General features: G+C 42.6%; 1 protein-coding gene across 1 annotated transcript in view; it reads right to left on the reverse strand.

Annotated features, from left to right (window-relative positions):
- Nucleotides 1–6,919: 6,919 nt before the first annotated feature.
- Nucleotides 6,920–21,095, reverse strand: part of KIAA1210 (KIAA1210 ortholog) — a 29,011-nt gene continuing 14,835 nt past the window's right edge. The window contains exons 5-12 of the mRNA XM_061178210.1: nucleotides 19,042–19,197; nucleotides 16,188–16,251; nucleotides 15,892–15,996; nucleotides 13,160–14,122; nucleotides 11,384–12,934; nucleotides 10,097–10,260; nucleotides 8,550–8,649; nucleotides 6,920–7,086 (exon numbers count right to left, since the gene is read on the reverse strand). Of these exons, the coding sequence (XP_061034193.1) occupies nucleotides 6,920–7,086; nucleotides 8,550–8,649; nucleotides 10,097–10,260; nucleotides 11,384–12,934; nucleotides 13,160–14,122; nucleotides 15,892–15,996; nucleotides 16,188–16,251; nucleotides 19,042–19,197 (3,270 nt within the window). The remainder of the gene's footprint in view (nucleotides 7,087–8,549; nucleotides 8,650–10,096; nucleotides 10,261–11,383; nucleotides 12,935–13,159; nucleotides 14,123–15,891; nucleotides 15,997–16,187; nucleotides 16,252–19,041; nucleotides 19,198–21,095) is intronic.

Here is a 21,095-nt window from a genome sequence, read left to right on the forward strand (position 1 = left end):
TAACATTTGACTTTTGTCTTTTACAGATATATTTGACAGCATTTTTTCTAGTTAAAAATAAATTTGTTTTAAATTAATAAACTGAAATGCAGGCAGATTTTATTTACATAAATAATCCTGACTCAAATCTCTTTTACCTTTCTTTAACCCACTTTACCTTCATTGAAAGGCATCACTTTCTACCATTTGGTAAGCCTGTTTTAAATTCTTTTATTGCAGCCCAAAATAAATTAAAATTTCAAGTTTAAAACAATTTTTGTGAAGACAGAGATGGAGGTCGAGCCTTTAGAGTTGTGCTGTTTACTACGTTAGTCACTAGCCACGTGTGGCCGCTGAGCATTCAGAATGTGGCTAGTCTGAGTTGAGATGTGCTGTAAGTGTAAAAAATACTGTAAAGTCTCATTAATAACTACACATTGAAATGATAATATAGTGTTAAACAAATATAACATTAAAATTACTTTCTCCGGTTTCTTTTTACTTTTTTAATGTGGCTACTAGAACATTTAAAATTACACATGACTTGTGTTATATGTGTATTTCATAGTACTGCTGTGAGCTTCTGAAGGAAACCTGATGGATGGCCCAGCTTGCCTGGAGGCCAGATGGTGCTGCAGAGCCTGAGCTCAGACACTGATTTGGAAAACTGGTTCTCAAAGTTTGGTCCTTAAAACAGCATTATCAGCATCACCCAGGAATTCTTAGGCTCCACCCAAGACCTGCAAATCAGAAACTCCGGGAGTGGGGCCCAGCAGCCAGTATTGTAACAAGCCCTCCAGGGGACTCTGATGCAGCTAAGGTTTGAGAAGCACTGGTTTAGAGCCACACGGGGAGAAGCTGAGACCCACCTGTGGTGGGACCAGCCTTCGTTCACTGCCTTGGGACTGTTTTAGGTAAACTAAACAGGATGGCAGGGGCTGGACTGGGGAGGAGATTAGAACTCACAGGGGCTGAGACACAGAGAGGTTAAGAATGGGTGATGGCAGCAGAAAAATGCATAAGGGGAAAAGCTGGTTCCACAGGATAGAAAGTCCAGAGATAAACCCCCACACATATATATGGTCACCTTATCTTTGATAAAGGAGGCAAGAATATACAATGGAGAAAAGACAGCCTCTTCAATAAGTGGTGCTGGGAAAACTGGACAGCTACATATAAAAGAATGAAATTAGAATGCTCCCTAACACCATACACAAAAATAAACTCAAAATGGATTAAAGACCTAAATGTAAGGCCAGACACTATAAAACTCTTAGAGGAAAACATAGGCAGAACACTCTAAGACATACATCACAGCAAGATCCTTTCTGACCCACCTCCTAGAGAAATGGAAATAAAAACAAAAATAAACAAATGGGACCTAATGAAACTTAAAAGCTTTTGCACAGCAAAGGAAACCATAAACAAGACGGAAAGACAACCCTCAGAATGGGAGAAAATATTTGCAAAAGAAGCAACTGACAAAGGATTAATCTCCAAAATATACAGGCAGCTCATACAGCTCCATATCAAAAAAACAAACAACCCAATCCAAAAATGGGCAGAAGACCTAAATAGACATTTCTCCAAAGAAGATATACAGATTGCCAACAAACACATGAAAGGATGCTCAACATCACTAATCATTAGAGAAGTGCAAATCAAAACTACAATGAGGTATCACGTCACACCAGTCAGAATGGCCATCATCAAAAAATCTACAAACAATAAATGCTGGAGAGGGTGTGGAGAAAAGGGAACCCTCTTGCACTGCTGGTGGGAATGTAAATTGATGCAGCCACTATGGAGAACAGTATGGAGGTTCTTTCAAAAACGAAAAATAAAACTACCATATGACCCAGCAATGCCACTACTGGGCATATACCCCGAGAAAACCATAATTCAAAAAGAGTCATGTACCACAATGTTCACTGCAGCTGTGTTTACAATAGCCAGGACATGGAAGCAACCTAAGTGTCCATCGACAGATGAATGGATAAAGAAGATGTGGCACATATATACAATGGAATATTACTCAGCCATAAAAAGAAACGAAATTGAGTTATTTGTAGTGAGGTGGATGGATCTAGAGACTGTCATACAGAGTGAAGTAAGTCAGAAAGAGAAAAACAAATACCATATTCTAACACATATATATGGAATCTAAAAAAAAAAAAAAAGGTTCTGAAGAACCTAGGGGCAGGACAGGAATAAAGAGGCAGACGTAGAAAATGGACTTGAGGACACGGGGAGTGGGAAGGGTTAGCTGGGACGAAGTGAGAGAGTGGCATGGACATAATATGCACTACCAAATGTAAAATAGATAGCTTGTGGGAAGCAGCTGCCTAGCACAGGGAGATCAGCTTGGTGCTTTGCGTCCACCTAGAGGGGTGGGATAGGGAGGGTGGGAGGGAGATTCAAGAGGGAGGAGATATGGAGATATATGTTTATGTATAGCTGATTCACTTTGTGATACAGCAGAAACTAACACACCATTGTAAGGCAATTATACGCCAATAAAGATGTTATAAATAAATAAATAAATAAATAGCTAGCAAGCTGGTTCCAAAAGGACGCAAACCTGATACTGTGTATAGGAAGTCTAAGAAAACATTCAATCACCATATATTGATTGTGGATACATATAGAGAGTAACAGGCAATGCATGTGAAAGATGTATGCAAATGTAGCATACAGAAAGGCATGCAGTGGAAAGATAAACACATTTAGGATGGTGGTCACCCCTTGGGGAAAGAAAAGGAGAGGGATCCTATTGGGAAGGGCTCCACAGGGGGCTTCAACTGTATTTGTAATGTTACATTTCTTAAGCTGGGTGGTGGGTACGTAGATGTTGATAGTATTATTCTCTATACCTCTGTGTAGGTCTGAAATATTTCATAATTAAAAATGAGAAAAATAAAAAGAGGAAAGGGAGAGAATAAGCTTAATACCTAGACTCTGTTTAAGAGGGAAAAAAGGTTAAGTCATATTTGATCAGAGGATCAGAGATAGGGAAGGAACTGGGGGGTTGAGACTAGACAGCCTCATTTCTGCATTTAGTTAAGGCTTCCTCAGTGCTCTCTTGGTAGCATTGATACCTTCTCTCATATTCTGTGGTAGCACATCTCATATTCTAACATATTAGCATTATTTTTTTATTTGAGGTGATGAGTTCACTTAAAAGCAACCATTTAAAAGTGAACAATTAAATGACATTCACAATTCTGTGCAGCCACCACATCTTTAGTTCCAAACATCTCCATCACTCCCAAAACCCTGTACCCATTAAGCAGTCACTCCCCATTTCCCCAGCCCCCAATTCTCTGGCAACCACCAATCTGCTTTCCATCTCAATGAATTCACCTATTCTGGACATTTCCTGTAAACGAAATCATACAGTATGTGAACTTTTGTGTCTGGCTTCTTTCACTTAGCATAACGTTTTCAAGGCTCATCACATTGTAACGTGTATCAGTACTTCATTTTTATGGCTGAATAATATTTCTGTTGTATGTATATACCGCAAGTTGTTTATCCATTCGTCTGTTGATGGACATTTGCGTTGTTTCCACCTTTTGGCTATTGTGAATAGCGCTGCTATGAACATTCATGTCCAAGTATTTGTGCATTATTTATATATATGTGTATCTACTGCCCCCACCCCACCACCCCCAGGACTGTGAACTTCTGAATGGCTGGGGCCTTAAAAGCTTTTATCTTTCTTTCCCAAAGTCCTAGGCACTGAGTTGTCCACTTAGTAGGTGCTCCACTAATGCCTGTTAAAGTAAACTTAACACTTCCACAATCCTTTTTTTTTTTTGTCACCAGTGTTGATATTTTAAAATGTATTATCATGTATTCCTTATGGCTAGAACCACATGGTGAGACAGAGGCACAGGCCCCTTGTCATCATTACTCAAAATGAAAGGGCAAGCCAATAGACAGTTTTCCATATAGGGTGATTTGAGGGGCTTCAAACTGGTTCTGATCTGTTAGTGTTTATGCCGTGCTAGTTGTTAATATAGTATTGCTTCTAGGCCCAGGCAAGAGATATCTCTGTCTTGAGCTCTATGCTTTAGAGGTCCCACTTTGGCCTTCTTCCAACCACACCCGTCCCTATAGGGCCAGGAGCCCAGCCCATGGAAACAGGGGGTGTGTCCCTGCTAGCCCATGCTCCAGGCACCCCTGAACAGTCCCAAGCCTGCTTCCAGGGCCTGTGTGCTCCTCTTAGAGCTGTCCTGGGGAGGGCTGACTGCACTGCCAGGGTATGTGCTCCCAGGCCCAAGGGGGGTTGTATGCCCAGAACAGGGGGTGGGGCCTGGCCTAGGAGCCAGGGTATGGGCAGGGGGAGGGGAGGGGGCAGCTCTTCCCACACCATTGGAGCACAGCTTAGAGGAGCCTGAGAATTCTAAATCCCAACCTGGCCTTTCAGGTCATTATGAAGGTACATTTGTCATGGAAGGAGATACAACTTATTTTATTTAATGGCTTATTAGTTGATTTAAACATTTCAAATATTTTTAGACATGTGGATACCTAACTGAACTCTTTTTCTGAACCCTGCAAATATGACAAATGTTACAGGAGGGCCAGGTTAAATATTCACTCTATCACCCCTTCCCCTTGCTCATTCTGTGTTCCACTGTTACCTGAGCATAGCGGGGCCCCTTCCTTTTGATAATGGCTTGTTCCAGTAGCCCATCTTGCAGTAGGACTCAGACCTAGTCCCGGGGCCAGGCTGGAGTACAACCACCATCTTGTCCCCTCTACTCATCCCCATCTGCATGTTCTCTCCCACCCGTCTCTTTGCTCCCCAGGTATTTACACATGTGAAAACCGCCTCTTCAATACCACCTCTCCCCCATACAAACACCCACCTGGAGGCCATCAGCTTGGTCAGGCATACCTGCGTAGGGGTCCTTTATGCTCCGCACAACCTCTTAAGATCAATTCGGTTTTCTGGCAACCCTTGGGTCTAAGTTGTCAATAACCTATTCAATTTCCCTCCCCGTGTGACAGACGGAGACAGACTACAGAACAGGCTTTATTGAATTTATTTGCTTTGCATATAGCAGAAATCAAGAATGCTAAAAGAAGCTGAAAACTTGTCAGAATGTGCCTCTAGGCATTAAAAAAAGACTTAACCTCTTTACTGAAAACAGATTTTTGTTGCTAACTGTGAAAAGGAAATTGTTAATGGAGAGTTCTTAGAGTGAGAATAACCTAATAGTGGTCCACCCTGAGAAAAGGGGGAAGGGAGGTATAACAGTTAATCTACCAGGATTGCCTGGGTAAAGGGCATCTACCTTAATGAACTGTTCACTATGGGAATACAAAGGAAATCAAACCCAATCAATCAATCAAAAACCTAGCATTATCAAAAAGGCAAAGATATAGTATGAGGAAAAATAGATGTTTTACAGAGAAAACGCAAAACCAGCACATGATTGTACAATATCACGTTATACCATCATCAGGAAAACCAAGCACCAAGGGTTTAAATTAGCTCTGGCACCTCACAGCCTCTCTGAATTTGTTTTTTGCATGAGGCAGCACCCTACTTGGGATTTAATGGCACAGTTACGTCTAGGTCTGCATTTCTGTTTAAGCAAAGTAGCCCCAAGGTGACAGAGGCAGACACGGTGAAAGGTATACTAAGACACTTCTGGGTTTCCTGAGAAAATGAGCTAGGTACTGTCCAGGCATCCAAAGGGAGCTCTCCATTAGTGTTTAGTGTGTTTGGGGTTGGAATAGAGGGGAAGGACTTGGGGTGGCTGGTTCACTGGGGAGGTGGGGGCTGTCCAGCCTAGTGACTGTTGAGGTGTGTGTGCCTCTAGGAATAAGGGCAGGGAAAGGCTGCTTCAATCACTTCAGGCTTCCCGTTAGCAGAAAGTCAGTTGTTCTGTGGCTTTGAGGGTGCAGTCTTGTCTTAGGTTAAAATCTTCTGAAACGGAGACTGCTGAGGGAAACGGACAAGAAACTGGGCTACTCGGAGGTTTCCACCTTAAGGCTGGAGCCAGGGCATAAGACAGCTCTCTAGTGGCCCCAGACTTCCTTGTGGAAGGCTTCCCATCTGCTCCATTGAAAGCACAGCTTTTGGAATTTGCAGAATTTTGAATTTCAACAGGGTCTTAAGTGCTTTAAAAATAGGACATGTATGAAGTGCAGTACACTTCTAAGCAACTAGAGAGGGTCACAGCGGCACTGGGGCCAAAGGTCAGGCACTGACCGGCTAACCGTCCAGAGGGATATGATAGTCCCCAAGGAACGTTACGCCCCATAGGAAGGCGCTCACTGCCGCCAGACTTGTGACAGGTGGACATGGGGCACGTGCAAAGAGAGGTCTGTATAAGTCGCAGGTGTTGGGAGCCCTCAGGGATACAAAGAAGGTGTTTCAAAGGGCAGTGGGCTGATTGGGGGACTGGCTGTGCAAAACTTTTCTTGGAGACCCAGAATTTTCACTTCTACCACCTCTTCTTAGGGGGCTTTGCAAAGTTTGGAGCAGCAACCAAAGAACTGAAGCATTTAACTAGGCTCATAAAACCTAAAAGCCAATCCCTGGACCAAATCATCTGGACCTTTCCATTAGAATGAATTTATTTGATCAAGGGAAATGACCACCTCTTAGTTGCTCCAACAAAATGCTTTCTCCCTTCTAAAGCACATTGTTCAAAGTTAAAGTTTTCTCAGTTCGACAACAGTGCAAACATTTTACACAGTTTTTATAGAGGAAATGCTGGGTTTTCAGATGCTGGCAGTGACTGTACTGAAGGTTAGGCATTCATGGCATCTGTGTCATTCAAATAATTATTAGCTTTAATTCCCCTTTTAAGGCTCTTATGCTTAATAAAAATGGTTACAGTAAATAATCCACTACGTGGCATTAATACAGCTACTGGCAATTATCATTTAAAATGCTGATACTCCACCCAGGAGCTATTTATTGCATGAGTTTTGTTACATGGCTCCATGCTTTGGCTTTCTTCTTGGCCAGGGAGAACCAGACTGGCTCAGCCGGCTGTTGTAGCATGGCTGGGAGAGTTGAAGACCTTCTGGTTTCTTTTTCCATAGAAGGTACTTGAAATATCTTCTCATCTTCGAATCCCACTGGAACCATAGCAAATAACACACAAGCAGTAAGAAGCCCCAGAGATACTGAGGTATGTTTATGGGATGCAGTAAAAATTTTCCTCCTTTCAGGTTTCCTCTGGCTTCTAAAAGTCAGTGCATGGGCAATGCCATAGGGTGGTATGTGAAAAGGGTAACATCAATATGGCCAGAGCCACAGGGGCCTGACATGGGAAGGCCTGAGAGAAAATACCTACAGCAATAACTGCCAATCTTTGGGTGGTTATTATTGGATTGTCTTACACTTTTGAATTGAGACCAGAGAGGAAACATGTTGTATGGTATCTGTTCAGCCTTTAAAATTTCATATTAGGTAATATTGTTTTTGTTTTGCCAATCCATTATGTTGTATGAAATGATTGTTGATGACTCAATAGATACACCCAGTAAAAGTCTATGCTAAATAACATTATATCAACTACCCCTACCTAGCAGCCTACTTCACTATTCCCCGATTCTACTCCTTCCCTCATCCTGCTTTACGGTTGATTGACTTAGTGGCTTAGACTCAACCAGTGGTTCTCAACCCTGGCCACACATTAGAACCACCTAGGGCTCTTTTTAAAAATACAAATGCACATGCTATTTCCTGAACTAATTGAATTAGAATCTCTAGCAATGGATCCAGGGCCATCTATAATTTTTAAAAAGCACATCAGGTGATCCTAATGCACAGTGAGAGTTGAGAACCACTTGATAGGATTACTGTGCCCATGAGACTATTCACAGCTATAAGCAGGTCAAGTGCTGCTATATCATGGCCAGATGGTGGGTTCCTAAATTCCTAGTTTAATTTCTTCATGAGGCGGACTAAGGCAGAGAACAAAGATGACTCAATATAAATCTATCCTCCCCTCCCCCTGCTCCTTCTGAAAAAAAAAAATCCCTCTGGCACATGACTCTACTGATGAGACCCCATTCTATTCTATCACAGCACAGTGTTTTTTTTCAGCTTTCAACATTTCCCCACCTCTCATACCTCTGCTCAGAATACAGAGGGGCTGAAACAAGCCTTTTAAATAGTTAAAAAGCAATTCAATACCGTTGGGCATTTATAGTGGATTATTTTCCACAGTTTCACTGGGCATGTAGAAGGTGAGAAAATGCCGTTTTGCTATGGACTAGAAAGTGGCTTGGTTCTTTCCTCTTGACTACCAGCCACAGGAAAGTCCTAGTGAGCGACCACAATTTTGTTCCCATACAGCTTCCTCCATGGGGTAAAAGACTGGGAGACCCTCTGAAAATTACACATTGGACTCACTTATAGTAGTCATAATAATTGGATTTTCCTAAAACAAGCTAATATCTGTATCTAATGGAAGACCCATGAGAGAATCATAAGCTGATTTGGGGGAAGAGACATGTATTGTCTGAAATTGCAAAAGTTTTACAACTTCTGCCAGGGCTATTTTGGGAGTGGGGGATTGGGGTGTGTTTTTTACCTGCTTTGGTAGACTTCGGTGGCTTCGGTGCCATCTTCTCCCGTCTGTTGACAGAAGTGAAAACCCTCCTTGGTTGGTTTTCATCTGCAAGGCCAGTTCTCTTTAATACAAAAATGAAAACAGAAAGCTTGTAAGTCCTGACATGAAAACAGCAAATTACTTATTCAGATCACAAGGTGCAAGTCCTGTCCTGGGTATTATAAGTTCAACATTAATCAAAAGGAAAGAGAGAGATAAGGAAAGAAATAGCACAGAAAGCACCTTGGTTCAGAATTTGGGTTCACAAAATCTAAGCTGGTTCAACTTTATCACCTTTCTGAGCTGGGAGAAAAGGCTGTCTAATCATACAAACAGTGTAAACAGGTTAACATGAGAATTATGTAACTTGACAACAACCTTTTCTCTAGGACTTTGCCAGCACTTAACAGAAAGCTAACAGAAATGAGGTGGTCACAAACAAATCTTATCAGTTAACTGACGTTCCGTAGATTTCTACGTAACAAAACCTATTTACATCTGACATGCGCTCCTTGCATTACAAAGTGATATAACAATAGGTCTTTTCAGAATTGTACAGTTTAAGCTTTTCAAATTAACCTCTCCACAACTGGTCTAAATTAATTAGTTTATATACCCTAGTGTATTTCCCTCTGACAAAGCTTTAACCAAGGTGGACTTTGCCCCCTGTATGATCCTGCTCCCTTAAAAATACTAATAATGAAATGAAAAGATCTTTAAAGCAAAGAGTTAAACAGATTTTCACATGATCCCACAACAAATTCAGTAAGCACCTAAAAGTATAGGAACTTAGACATCTCGATATGTAAATTTCATTGAGCTTTCTTGAGTCAGTTTTATGTAGTTTTGACAAGAGGGGTTCTCATTCTAAAACTTCCAAAGACATTGAAAATGGGACATTGGAAGCAAGACATCATCCCAGCATGCCTGATCCACATGTGGTACCATTAGCCTAGTTCATCACATAACTTCTCTTTTAACCTACAGGGAGGTGCCAGACCAAACCAAATCAATATGTGGAAACCCAAACACCAAACATTACCTTTACTTACATAAAGTTAAATCATTATGTACTGATATGGAAAGGTGCCCAGAAATAAAGTAAGTGAAAAATAATATGTATAGTTTAATTCCATTTATATTTTCTTAAATACATATACATATTTATAGGCCTAAAATATCTGTAAGAATAGTTACTCAACTCTCACCCCAGTGGTGACCTTTGGGGATTTTTAATAACTACTTATTTCTCAACCAATTTCATGGAATCCTGCTCTAGAATATTTAGGACAGGATTTGATTTACAGAATCTTCTCGTATTCATTACTTTTCACAAATCCTTTAAGAACATAAAGTGGAGCACATTTCTATGAGTACAAAGCAAGTCTTTTCCCCCAAAGAGTTCCCTTGCCTTGATTAATACATCCAAGGAGCTGGGGAGCTGCATGTCTGGGAAAGTTCCCAATGTAAGCTTAATCAGTTGCTCCAGCACCCTTTTGGAGTGTTTTGTGGGCTGCTCCAGGTCTTACCCCATATCTAGGTTCCTTAGTCTCAGCCTTGGCTCCAGCTCTATTCTTGGTTTTTGGCTCTTTCACAGGAATGTTGGCCTGGAAACTCCCCTGCCTCTGCTTTATCATGGTTATCCAAGTTGGCTCTGAGGTGGCATGATCTGACTGTCGACCAGGAGCTTTTCCTGAGAAAGGAATGAAAGAAGTTAGAACTAAAGTGAGGCAGGGGCTTCCCTGGTGGCGCAGTGGTTGAGAATCCGCCTGCCAATGCAGGGGACACCGGTCTGAGCCCTGGTCTGGGAAGATCCCACATGCCGCGGAGCAACTAAGCCCGTGCGCCACAACTACCAAGCCTGTGCTCCAGAGCTCGCGAGCCACAACTACTGAGCCCGTGTGCCACAACTACTGAAGCCCACGCGCCTAGAGCCCATGCTCCACAACAAGAGAAGCCACTGCAGTGAGAAGCCCGCGCACCGCAACGAAGAACCCCCAACACAGCCAAAAATAAATAAATAAAATAAAGAAATTTATTTAAAAAATAAATAAAGTGAGGCAGGCAGGGTCTTGAGACTGGCTGGGACCTACCCACAATAATGTCCCAAATGGGGATCCTTGTTAACTGCCAAATGAAAATAAAAAGATAACATATAGAGAAGGGCCCCCTTCTTTTGTGCCCTCCCCACAACTTGGCAAGGCAGGAGTTCCTTGAGTAGATAAGAAGCTGTACTTCAAAGTTTGCAAACCATCCTCTTACTGGTCCCTTTGCCTCCGTTGTCCATCCCTCTTCCTATCCCCATTTCAGGGTAGGACAATGGGTGCCAGGTGAGCTGGGAAAATTCCTAGGAGGCCAGACACTTAGGTCACTGATGTCATTTCTCTAACTCCAAGGAAAATCTTATTGCATTTGTTACTTCGTGGTCTCTAATGCAAGTGTGTGGTTAAATGGATACGGTTATAGGCATGGACAAGACTGTGTGATGATGAGTCTGAAGGTACAAAGGCTTTGAGAGCGATAAATGCTCAAAAAATCACCTAGCCCTGGATTCTTAGACATTTCAGGTGAGTTAAGAAGCTGTGGAAGTACAAACATTTACAATAAATTAAGATTTCAAGCTGAGGGTCTGAACATAGTGCTCTGTTAATGAGCTGGCTTTTAAAATCTACATGGTGTTGAGGGGAGCATAATCCATGTAAAGGTATTTTGAGAAAAGCATAAACTCCCATCTACATGTAAGGTGTATGGGGAAAGGGGGATGGGGAGATGGTTATGTGTCCATTACAGAGTGTGGACAAATGTCCAGAGGGGACCCCTTTGGGAAACAGAAGGAAGCTTGGTAAAGTCTTTTTTCTCACCCTTATACTTCTGTGAGGAAGAGGTTTTTCTCAGTCGGACCCCAAAAACGTTTTCAATGTCAGCCCAATTGGTGGATGAATTTGAATGGCTGTTATCTTGATCATCACTCTCAAGAACTTCCTCCTCAGAGTAAGTGCCCCCAGAAGTGGACGTTTGCCAGACAGGAGCATCGGTGAACTTCACAGGTTTGGTAGCAGGAATCAGGATGTTCTTAATGAGGTCTTCGGAGCCTTGGCTGTGTTTCTTGGTTTTGTTTGGAGAAGCTGGGTCTCTCCATAGGGACCAGCAGCTAGGATCGCTCTCCAAAGTGGTTCCCTCAGCAGCAGCACTCATGGGACTTGAATACGCCTGTTGCTGATGTGCAGGGACTGCAGGAGCCTGAAAAGGGTGTCTGGGACGCAGGTGCTCCTCCGAGCCGCTCCACTCCGCAGGTGCACTCACCGGGCCTGCTGAGAAAGCCTGTGGCTGAAATTCAGCCTCATCTTCGGCTTGGCCAGGGTGTCTGCCAGGCAGCTGCTCTTTAGAACTACTCCACTTTACAGGAGTGCTCTCTGAACGTGAGAAGACTTCTTGCAGGCCTTCAGGCCTCCCCAAGCACGGTAAAGGGCTTTTCGTAGGCAGCTGCTTCAAAAAAATGCCTCCCTCAATATCGGTACCCTCGTAGCCTGAGAAAACTTGGTGCTCGACTTTAGGCCTCGACAAAGATTTGGAAGGTTGATTTGAAGACAGAGGATCCTCATAGATTCCCTCCTCGGTAGAAGGGCTCTCTGAAAAGACTTGCTGGACCATAAACTTCATGAACAACTGGAAAAGATGATTGGAAAGCAGCGATTCCTTAGATATGCCTTCTTCAACTGCCATGCTCTCTAGACGTGAGGACATTTCCTCAACTTTAAACTTTTTAACCGACTGGGCAGGATATTTGGGAGGCAGTGACCTCCCAGAAATGCCCACCTCAACAGCAGCACCCTCAAAACTTGACATTTGCTGGAGTTTAGGTCTCACAGTGGACTGGGAATGTTCGGAAGGCAGCAGCTTGGTAGAAGCACCCCCTTCAATGTCGACACTCTCTGGACCTGCAGAGATTGGTTGTTTGACTACTGGTCTCATCGGGGCCTGAGAAGTCACTCTGGGAGGCCGCGGCTCCATGGAAATGCCCCACTCCGCAGCAGCGCTCTCCGGACCTGCTTGTTGCTCGGATGTAGGGCCCACCCAGGACTGGAAAGGGTGCCTGGTCGGCGTCTGCTGCACAGAAGCACCCCACACTCCAGGTACGTTCTTTGAAGCCCAGGAGACTTCTTTTTGGTCTTTGGGCCTCCCCAAGGCCTGCGAAGGGGGTCTGGGAGGCTGATTTTCCTCACAGCTGCTCCAATCCTCAGCACTACTGTACTTTTCGACGTAACTATTTGACCCTGTGGAGACTTCATCTTCAGGCTCCCCCAAAGCCTGGGAAGCGCATCTGGGAGCCAGCTGCTCATCGGAACTGCTCATCTGCACGACAAAACCTGATTCTGCAAAGACTTCTTGGCCATCTTTGGACTTCCTCAAAGGCTGGAGAGAGTGCCTGGGAGCCGGCTGCTGCCCAGAGCCACTCCCCTCTTTGGAAGCACTCTCGTAACACGAAGAGACGGCTTCCACTTCTGGCTTCCCCAAGGACTGGGAAGAATATCTAGGAGCCCACTGCCAAGGAGCCTGCCGCTGCTCAGGACCGCTCACTTCCACAGCTGAACTTTCTGATTCTGGGAAGACTTCTTGTTCATTCTTGTGCTTCTTCGAAGGCTGGAAAAAATATCCAGGAGCCAGCTGCTGCTCCGGACGACTGCCCGCCTCTGAAGTGCTCTCTGAATCTGAGGCAACGGCTTCAGCTTTCAGCTTCCCCGAGGACGGGGAAAGGCTTCTGGGAGGCAGCCTCTCTGCAGAAATACCTCCCTCTACCAAAGCTCTCACGGTATCTGAAATGCTTGCTGTAAAGCCCTGGAGAACGTTTCCAGGAGACTTTTCTTTGTAGGTATCTTGATCTGACTTCATTTTAAATTGGACACTTTTCAAATCAAAGCTGGACGCTTCTTCCTCTTCTGACTGGCTATGAGAAGGATCCAGAAACCCCTGATCCTCCAGTGTCACTGAGAAAATATCTTGGGTTGTAGAAGGGCTTCCTACCACGGGTAAAAGAGCAGCTCCGGCTTCTGTCTTCTTGGCTCCAGAAGCCCCATCTTCATGGGATGGTGACAGACCACTAACCATGGACGCTTCCATGTCTTCAGGTATGGGTTGTGATGCTGATGCTTTTCTGGCTTCAAAATCTGTACCGGCATTTCTCCTTCCCATGTCATCTTTATCTGAAAGCAGCTCCTGAGGAGTAGCGCTTTCTGTTCGTGCCGTTGGGGGCTGCTCCATGACTTGCTTTTCCAAGGTCAGGTGCCAGGAAAGGAAATCCCTGGCAGTCTTACCGGCAGGTGGGGACCCAGCTCCATTACCTAGGCCAAGTGCTCGACTGGATGGTTTAAAGCTTCTTCCTTTGGATCCATGCTCACTTGCTTCTGAAGTACTTGAGCCTCTTCTTCCACATTGTCTTCTGTATGCTGCTGGAAATGGGTAGCCCTGACTCTCAGCAGCATCTCTGTTTGCAGCCTGATCTGTTGTCTTCTGTTCATAAATCCCAGTTTTGTTTCTCTGTTCCCAGCCTGAGGCACCTGTACCAAATAGAAGTAAGGAAAGGAAAGATGTATACTTTTGATTTTGTAAAATAAGAATACTCCTCCCTGGCCCAATGGGTACCTATTTGCTATTGAATTCCCTAGCATGGAGAAGTAGCTATTCAGAAGACAGAGAACAACTTGGTCACTATTAGCCTTCTGTGGTGGGAAATTTTTAAATCAAAGTGAAATCCTGTTTTATGAACTGATTCCAAGGTTGGCACGTCACCATTATATCAATACTCTGTTCCACCATTAGATGTGAGACACAGCAAAAGGCAATTTTTGAACTTGTAACAACGATTACCTTTTAGGAAACTGACTGGGGCAGGGTGAAGGGAAATTTTACTTCCTATCTAGTATTTATATTTTCTACTTAATTTTACTTAATTTTTATATAATATGCAGGTATTGCTTTATTTTTTAGAAAGGTGTCAACAGGGGTTATCTGGAAGGTAGGATTATGGCCCCCCATTTCTTCTGCTTTCAACTCTCTTTATTAAAATAATCTGATGTAATATACATGCAAAGCCATTCTCGGAAAGCCTTAACAATTGCATCGGTCCACAGGCTTCAGGTCAAGCACAAGGCAGCAGTTCTACAGACTGCTCCTCTCCTCTCTACTACTTTTACTAAGGAACTTATTTTAATCCCCAGGTGGGAGGGGCCTCGGGGGCCTCCCCTCCCTCCCTCATCATCCACTGGTCCCTAGCTCCATCTAGCGGTTTCACATCCAGCATATAGTGCTGAGCATGGGGTGCTGTACTTCAAACCACTCCCATGACATGGAAGACCAAAGTATCTGCCCTCATGGACACTGAATAAGTATTATCCTCTGTGTGTAAAAGTGACAGCTATTAAAAATAAATATGAAAAGAGGATAAAAAGAAAGCAAAAGAAATTACTCATTTAATTTCTTTCTTGTTTTGTTGTTGTTATGCAGAAGAGTTTTGTGGTTTTGTTACTTTTCATGGGAAAACGTATTTAGGGATATCCTGCCTTTGAACCCACATGTGAAATCCTTTGTGGCAAAAATATGAAATAGCTGTTTGACTTAATTTGTGGAACAGGAATTTTGGTTTAGCAAGTATTGCTTGAAATTAGATTGCCATCAGCTGGAGCTAACATCCACACACACACACACACACACACACACACACACACACACACACACAGAGAGAGAGAGAGATTTTCACTCCAGTGGTATTTGTTGTTTGGGGATTTGATGGGTGTTGGCTGCCAAGGACATCTGTCTGCAGCTGCCCAAGCCCTCTTTGCCCATGGATATGGGAACTGGTCTCACTGTTAACACAAGACCTTTTCTCTCTACTGGAAGAGAAAAGCAACTTTAAAAAACCAGGGTTTTTTTTCGCCAGTTCTGTTATTATTGTCTGGTTCTGTTGCTGAGGGGGAATGCTGAAGGGGAAATCACTGGCTGCCCTCAGATATCTGGGCTCACTGAGGAACTCAGCATGTACATTAGACTTAGAATTAAACAAACTTACAAACAAACATAAAACACCTCTCTGGTTGGAAATTCATTTAGGTACAATAGGAATCCAGGTAGGACCCTTTACCTAAATCTCACACAAGTGGCAACTGTATTAATTGGGCAGTTTAGATGGATAAACTTGGACCACATTAGTATGCATCTTAAACTGAAAGCTCTCTGAGGACCAGCAACAGCAGGCCTGGGTTCCTGTCGCGTAGCACCATGCCATTAAGCTTGAGGACATGTTTCTGGGTGAGGGTGAAGATGTGCCAACCTGTACTGTCTTTTTTCGCCTTCTTTTGGTCAGCTTCCTTCGGTTCGGTTGTGCTTTTCTCTTCTTCAGAAGCCAGTGGAAGGCTTGGCTTCTCCTGCTTTGGTTTTGCCTAAAAGAGGGAAAGAAAGAGCTTGAATCAGACTTAAGTGCTCTGAACCCACCCCTGCACGGTTGCCGAAGAAAAAAGCATCAGGAAAAAAGTCCTTACTATCCAAATGGCTCTGTTGGGAGCATAATAATACAATTCACAATGGAAATTATTTCCAATGGCGTCCATCACCTGGTGATCATTTTACCTATTGGAAGTGGTTCATCTAGATTTGAAGTTTCTGATCTCTGAGTGCTATGCTGCAGGGAACTCTAGAAAACACCCCAGAAATCACTGACCCACACTGCAAGGCCATAAATCTGAAAACGGGGTTGCTGGGCCTGACAACAATCATACTCAACCAAAAAAGGTAATTAAGAAAACACTTCCATTTACAATAGCATCAAAAAGAATGAACTAATTGGAAATAAATTTAACCAAGGGGTTCAAGACTTGCACACTGTGAACTACAAAATATTGCTGAAAGAAATTAAAGAATTAAAAAAATGAAAAGACATCTCATGTTCATGGATTGGAAAACCTAATGTTAAGATGGTGATAATCCCCAAAGTGATCTACAAATTCAGTGCCATCCTTATCAAAATCCCAATGTGTCTTTTTGAAGATATGGAAAAACTGATTGTAAAATTCATACAGAATTTCAAGGGATCTCGAATAGCCTAAACGATCTTGAAAAGGAAGAATAGAATTGGAGGACTCACACGTCTTGATTTCAAACCTTACTACAAAGCTACAGTAATCAGGACAGTGTAGTACTGGCATAAGCATAGACACATAGATCAATGGAATAGAATTGAGAGTCCAGAAATAAACCCATTCATCTTCGGTTAAGTGATTTGCAGAAGGGTGACAAGACCATTCAATGGAGGAAAGAATAGTCTTTTCAACAAATGGTGCTGGGACAACTGGATAGCCACGTGCGAAAGAATGAAGTTAGACCCGTATCTCACACAATATGTAAAAATAAACTCAAACTGGATCAAAGGTCTAAATATAAGAGCTAAAACTCTTAGAAGAAAACATAGGGTAAATCTTCATGATCTTAGATTTGGCAATGGTTTCTTAAATATGACACCAAAAGCACAAGTACCAAAAGAAAAAAAATCAATAAATTGGAATTCAACAAAAATTTTAAAATTTTGTCCAATTTCGTTCTCTTGATAAAGTTAAAAAACAACTCACAGAACGGGAGAAATTTTTTGCAAATCGTATATCTGATAAGGGTGTAGTATCCAGAATATATAAAAAAACTTTTACAACTCAACAACAAAAAAACAAACAACCCAATTTAAAAATGGGCAAAAGACTTGAATAGACATTTCTCCTAAGAAGATAATACAAATGGCCAATAAGCATATGAAATGATGCTTCACGTCATTAGTCACTAGGGAAATGCAAATCAAAACCGCAGTGAGATACTTCACACCCACTAGAAACACTGTATATAAAAAAAGGAAAATAACAAGTGTTAGCCAGGATGTAGAGATATTGGAACCCTCATATATAGTTGGTGGGAATGTAAAGTGGTGTAGTTGCTGGGGAAAACAATTTGGTGGGTCCTCAAAAAGTTAAGTATAGAATTACCATATGACCCAGCAGTTCCACTTCTAGGTATATACCTAAATGAATTAAAAACAGGCGTTCAAACAAAGACTTGTGTATGAATGTTCACAGCAGCAATAGCCAATGGTGGATAGGACCCAAATGTTCATCAATGGATGAACAGCTAAACTAAACATGGGACATCCATACAATGGAGTATTATTCAGCCATAAAAATGACTGAAGTACTGATCTGTGCTACGACATGGATGAACCTCTAAAACATTATGCTAAGTGAAAGAAGCCAGACACAAAAGGCCACATGTTGTATGATTACATTTACATGACGTATCCAGAATAGGCAAATCCAGAGACAGAAAGCAGATTAGTAGTTACCAGGGGCTGAGAGGGAGGAGGAATGGTGAGTGACTGCTTAGTGGGCCTGGGGCTTCCTTATGCAGGAACCAAAGCTACTCTGGAAGTGGAGAGCGGTGATGGTTGTCACAACATTGTGACTGTACTTAATGCCACTGAATTGTACACTTAAACATGATGAATTTTATGTTATGTGTATTTTACCATGATAAAAAATGTTATCTAATTCAATCCTTCCACCAATTCAGACTGTTCCAATTTGTCTGACTTAGTGCTATTGTCGTAGGCTAAATTCATAAATCGGTGAGCATCCTAATTTGGCTTTGAGAGTTTGACGGCCATCTGTCCTGAGCAGGAGCAGAGCCTATGATAGAAGCAAGCATGTCAGTTCCATGACAACAAGGAATGTTAAAGCCTGTGCTTTAACTTTGGTCCTAACCAAATTGTTTTTTTGTTGCCATATCTAACTGAAGGCTGCTTCCCTCCATAGAATCTTTTAACATCAAAACAGAGTTTTGCACTGACTGGCCAATTATCTTCATCATAAATTACCTTTCTGTATACTTTTTAGTCCCCAAGGTTAATTGTTCTAAACTCTACTTCACTCTAAAAGCCCTCTCAAGTTCAAAAACAACCAATCAAATTAACCACACAATAGTATGAGAATGGAAGTGTTGATATGAGCACAATCTGCTGATTTTCCAATTGTTGATGGGTATTTTTTGGTTGGCAAAGCTAGACATATGAAATACACATACCTGCCCTCTTGTGTCAAATGACTTTTCATACGAATATGTGTCTATCAAACAATACTACATGCCCTAACCTTTGAGATTCTGGCATTTGAATCTGTAGAGGCTTTACTTCCATAAAAATCTCTATTGTTTTCTTTGTGAAATAACTGAAAACATCTGCAAACTTTTTTTTCAGAAATACGGTCTTCCATTGCTTATAAATTACAGTGCTGATTATTTGGTTTGTAGAATTGGACAGAAAATGTAAACCACCAGGCAAATCAAAAGGAAGAATGGCAGCTCCTTCCCCAGACATCCCCCTAGTATTGAGCTACAGCAGGAATAAAAGCGTCCCCCACAACCTGCGACTTATGATGGAGCAAACACTTGCCTTCTTCAATGTCAAGATCATGTGTGATGAACCCTTCTTTCGTGGGCTCTTCGGTGACTCATCATCAGCAGAGATTTCTTCAAAATCCTTAGAGACTGTGTCAGATCGAATAAGAGGTGGGCTGATGCTGGGTTGGCGTGGGCGCCATGGTGGGATCTGTCAAGGAAGAGGATAGAAGGAAAAAGTTAAAACTTGTGTGCCTTCCTCCAAATTACTTGTTGCTTAATGATTGAAGGGCTAAGAACCCAAAGTGAAAACAATGAGCCAAGGAAAGAATCTCCTACCTCCTTGTCTTCCCTTCCAGTACGTACTCAAACCAAAGACGAATAGCCTTGGTTCACTCTCTGGGTTGCTGCACACTTTTGCCAATCCCCAAAGACAGAAACTTCAAATTGCTTGTTTGATCAAAACCAGAATCCTGGTGTTACCTCCTACTGATGCCAACTATAAATCTTGTTTGAGTCTGATCTTTGTTTTGATCTTGGCGCTGTCTTTGGAAGTCCAGATCTTGTGAAAGTGAGTCTTTGAGTTATGATCTGGGCTTGGCATCCAAACTCCAATCCTGATTTCTATCACTCTGCCAGTCCAGGAATTGTCTGGATCAAATCTTGACCGTGGTGGTTGCTTATCTTAAGCCTGTCAAGATTGATTTTCTGGGATTTTTAGAAAATCTACAGAACTAGTCCTGGTTAGAACTGGTTTACTAGTTTTCTGAAGTGGATAAAATTGATCATTTGGGTTTACCTTGAGCTTCAGCAGACTGATTTAGTTGATTCCAGTTTGAAGTTCATGGTACACTTGAATTTGAGGCACTGGTCCCTGACATGGTCCTCTTGATGTGGATCAGAATACCTGATTTTATCTTTAACAAATACTGGCTAAGCATGTACAGTGTACCATACCCATTTTAGGCAGTGGGCCTACAGCAATAAACAGAACAAAATCCTTGTTGTCATGGAGCTGACATGCTTGCTTCTGTCATAGGCTCTGCTCCTGCTCAGGACAGACGGCAGTCAAACTCTCAAAGCCAAAGAAAAGGGGCCACAATGAGTTTCTGCCTGTGGGGTACTCCCAGCCAATGTCTAAGGTGCCCTCTTATTACTACCAGGCCCCACTGGGGGCTCTTGAGGAGAGACCTTGGGGATTAACCATCCCCAAGCCCAATAGTGATAATAATCACTATACTAATGGCAGCTAACTTTTACTGAAGGCTTTACTCTGCTTTAATCTTTATTATTTCCTTCCCCTTGCTAGCTTTGGGTTTAGCTTGCTTTACCCTTTCTAGTTCCTTAATCTGGAGAGTTAAGTTATTGATTTGAGATTTTTCTCCCTGCCAGGCAGGGAGTGCTCTCCATAGATGTATTTCATTCAAACCTTACAATTCTTTGAAAGCATTTGCTCTTGTGGTCTCCATATTACCGATGGGGAAAACCAGGTCTGAGAAATTACATGACTGGCCCTAACTCTCACAGTGGCAGAGCAAGCATCTGAAAAGGTCTGCTTGTCTTTAAGCCTATGTTCTTAACCCATCTGCACTCCTGTCTCCTAACTACAGGGGTCAGGAAGGGGATGTCCCATACTCAAGTTCAGGAAGTTTAAAGGCAACAGCCAGAAGAGGTGGTGTGCCTGCTTCCTTAAGAAGGGCTGCAGAGGGAGAGTTGGGTCTGTGAGCAATAAGAAAAGCTGCTTTGTAGTCTCAGTTTCTTAAATTACTGAATTCAGTTTGATTCAACAAAAAGAAGATGCTAATAATCTGCTATTACCTCTTCTTGTCAATTTGTCCTCAAATAAAAAGAACATGAAACATCTTGAAGAGTAATCTAGGCACCCACATTCCTAACACTTCAGATAGGACATCAGGTGAAAATTTGCCAGTAGCATATGTTTGTCAGAGATGAATCCATGTGTGTCTAAGTACGCACAGCTGGGGCGGTGAAACTCCGAATGGCTCATGAAATCACTTATGGTTCCTTTGGCCGTTCACTCCTCTCCTACTTAGATAACTGTGGTAATTCTAGAGCTAATACATGTCGATGGGCGCTGACACCCCCTCT

The sequence above is a fragment of the Eubalaena glacialis genome, chromosome X (genome assembly GCF_028564815.1).
Source record: "Eubalaena glacialis isolate mEubGla1 chromosome X, mEubGla1.1.hap2.+ XY, whole genome shotgun sequence".
NCBI lineage: Eukaryota > Metazoa > Chordata > Mammalia > Artiodactyla > Balaenidae > Eubalaena > Eubalaena glacialis.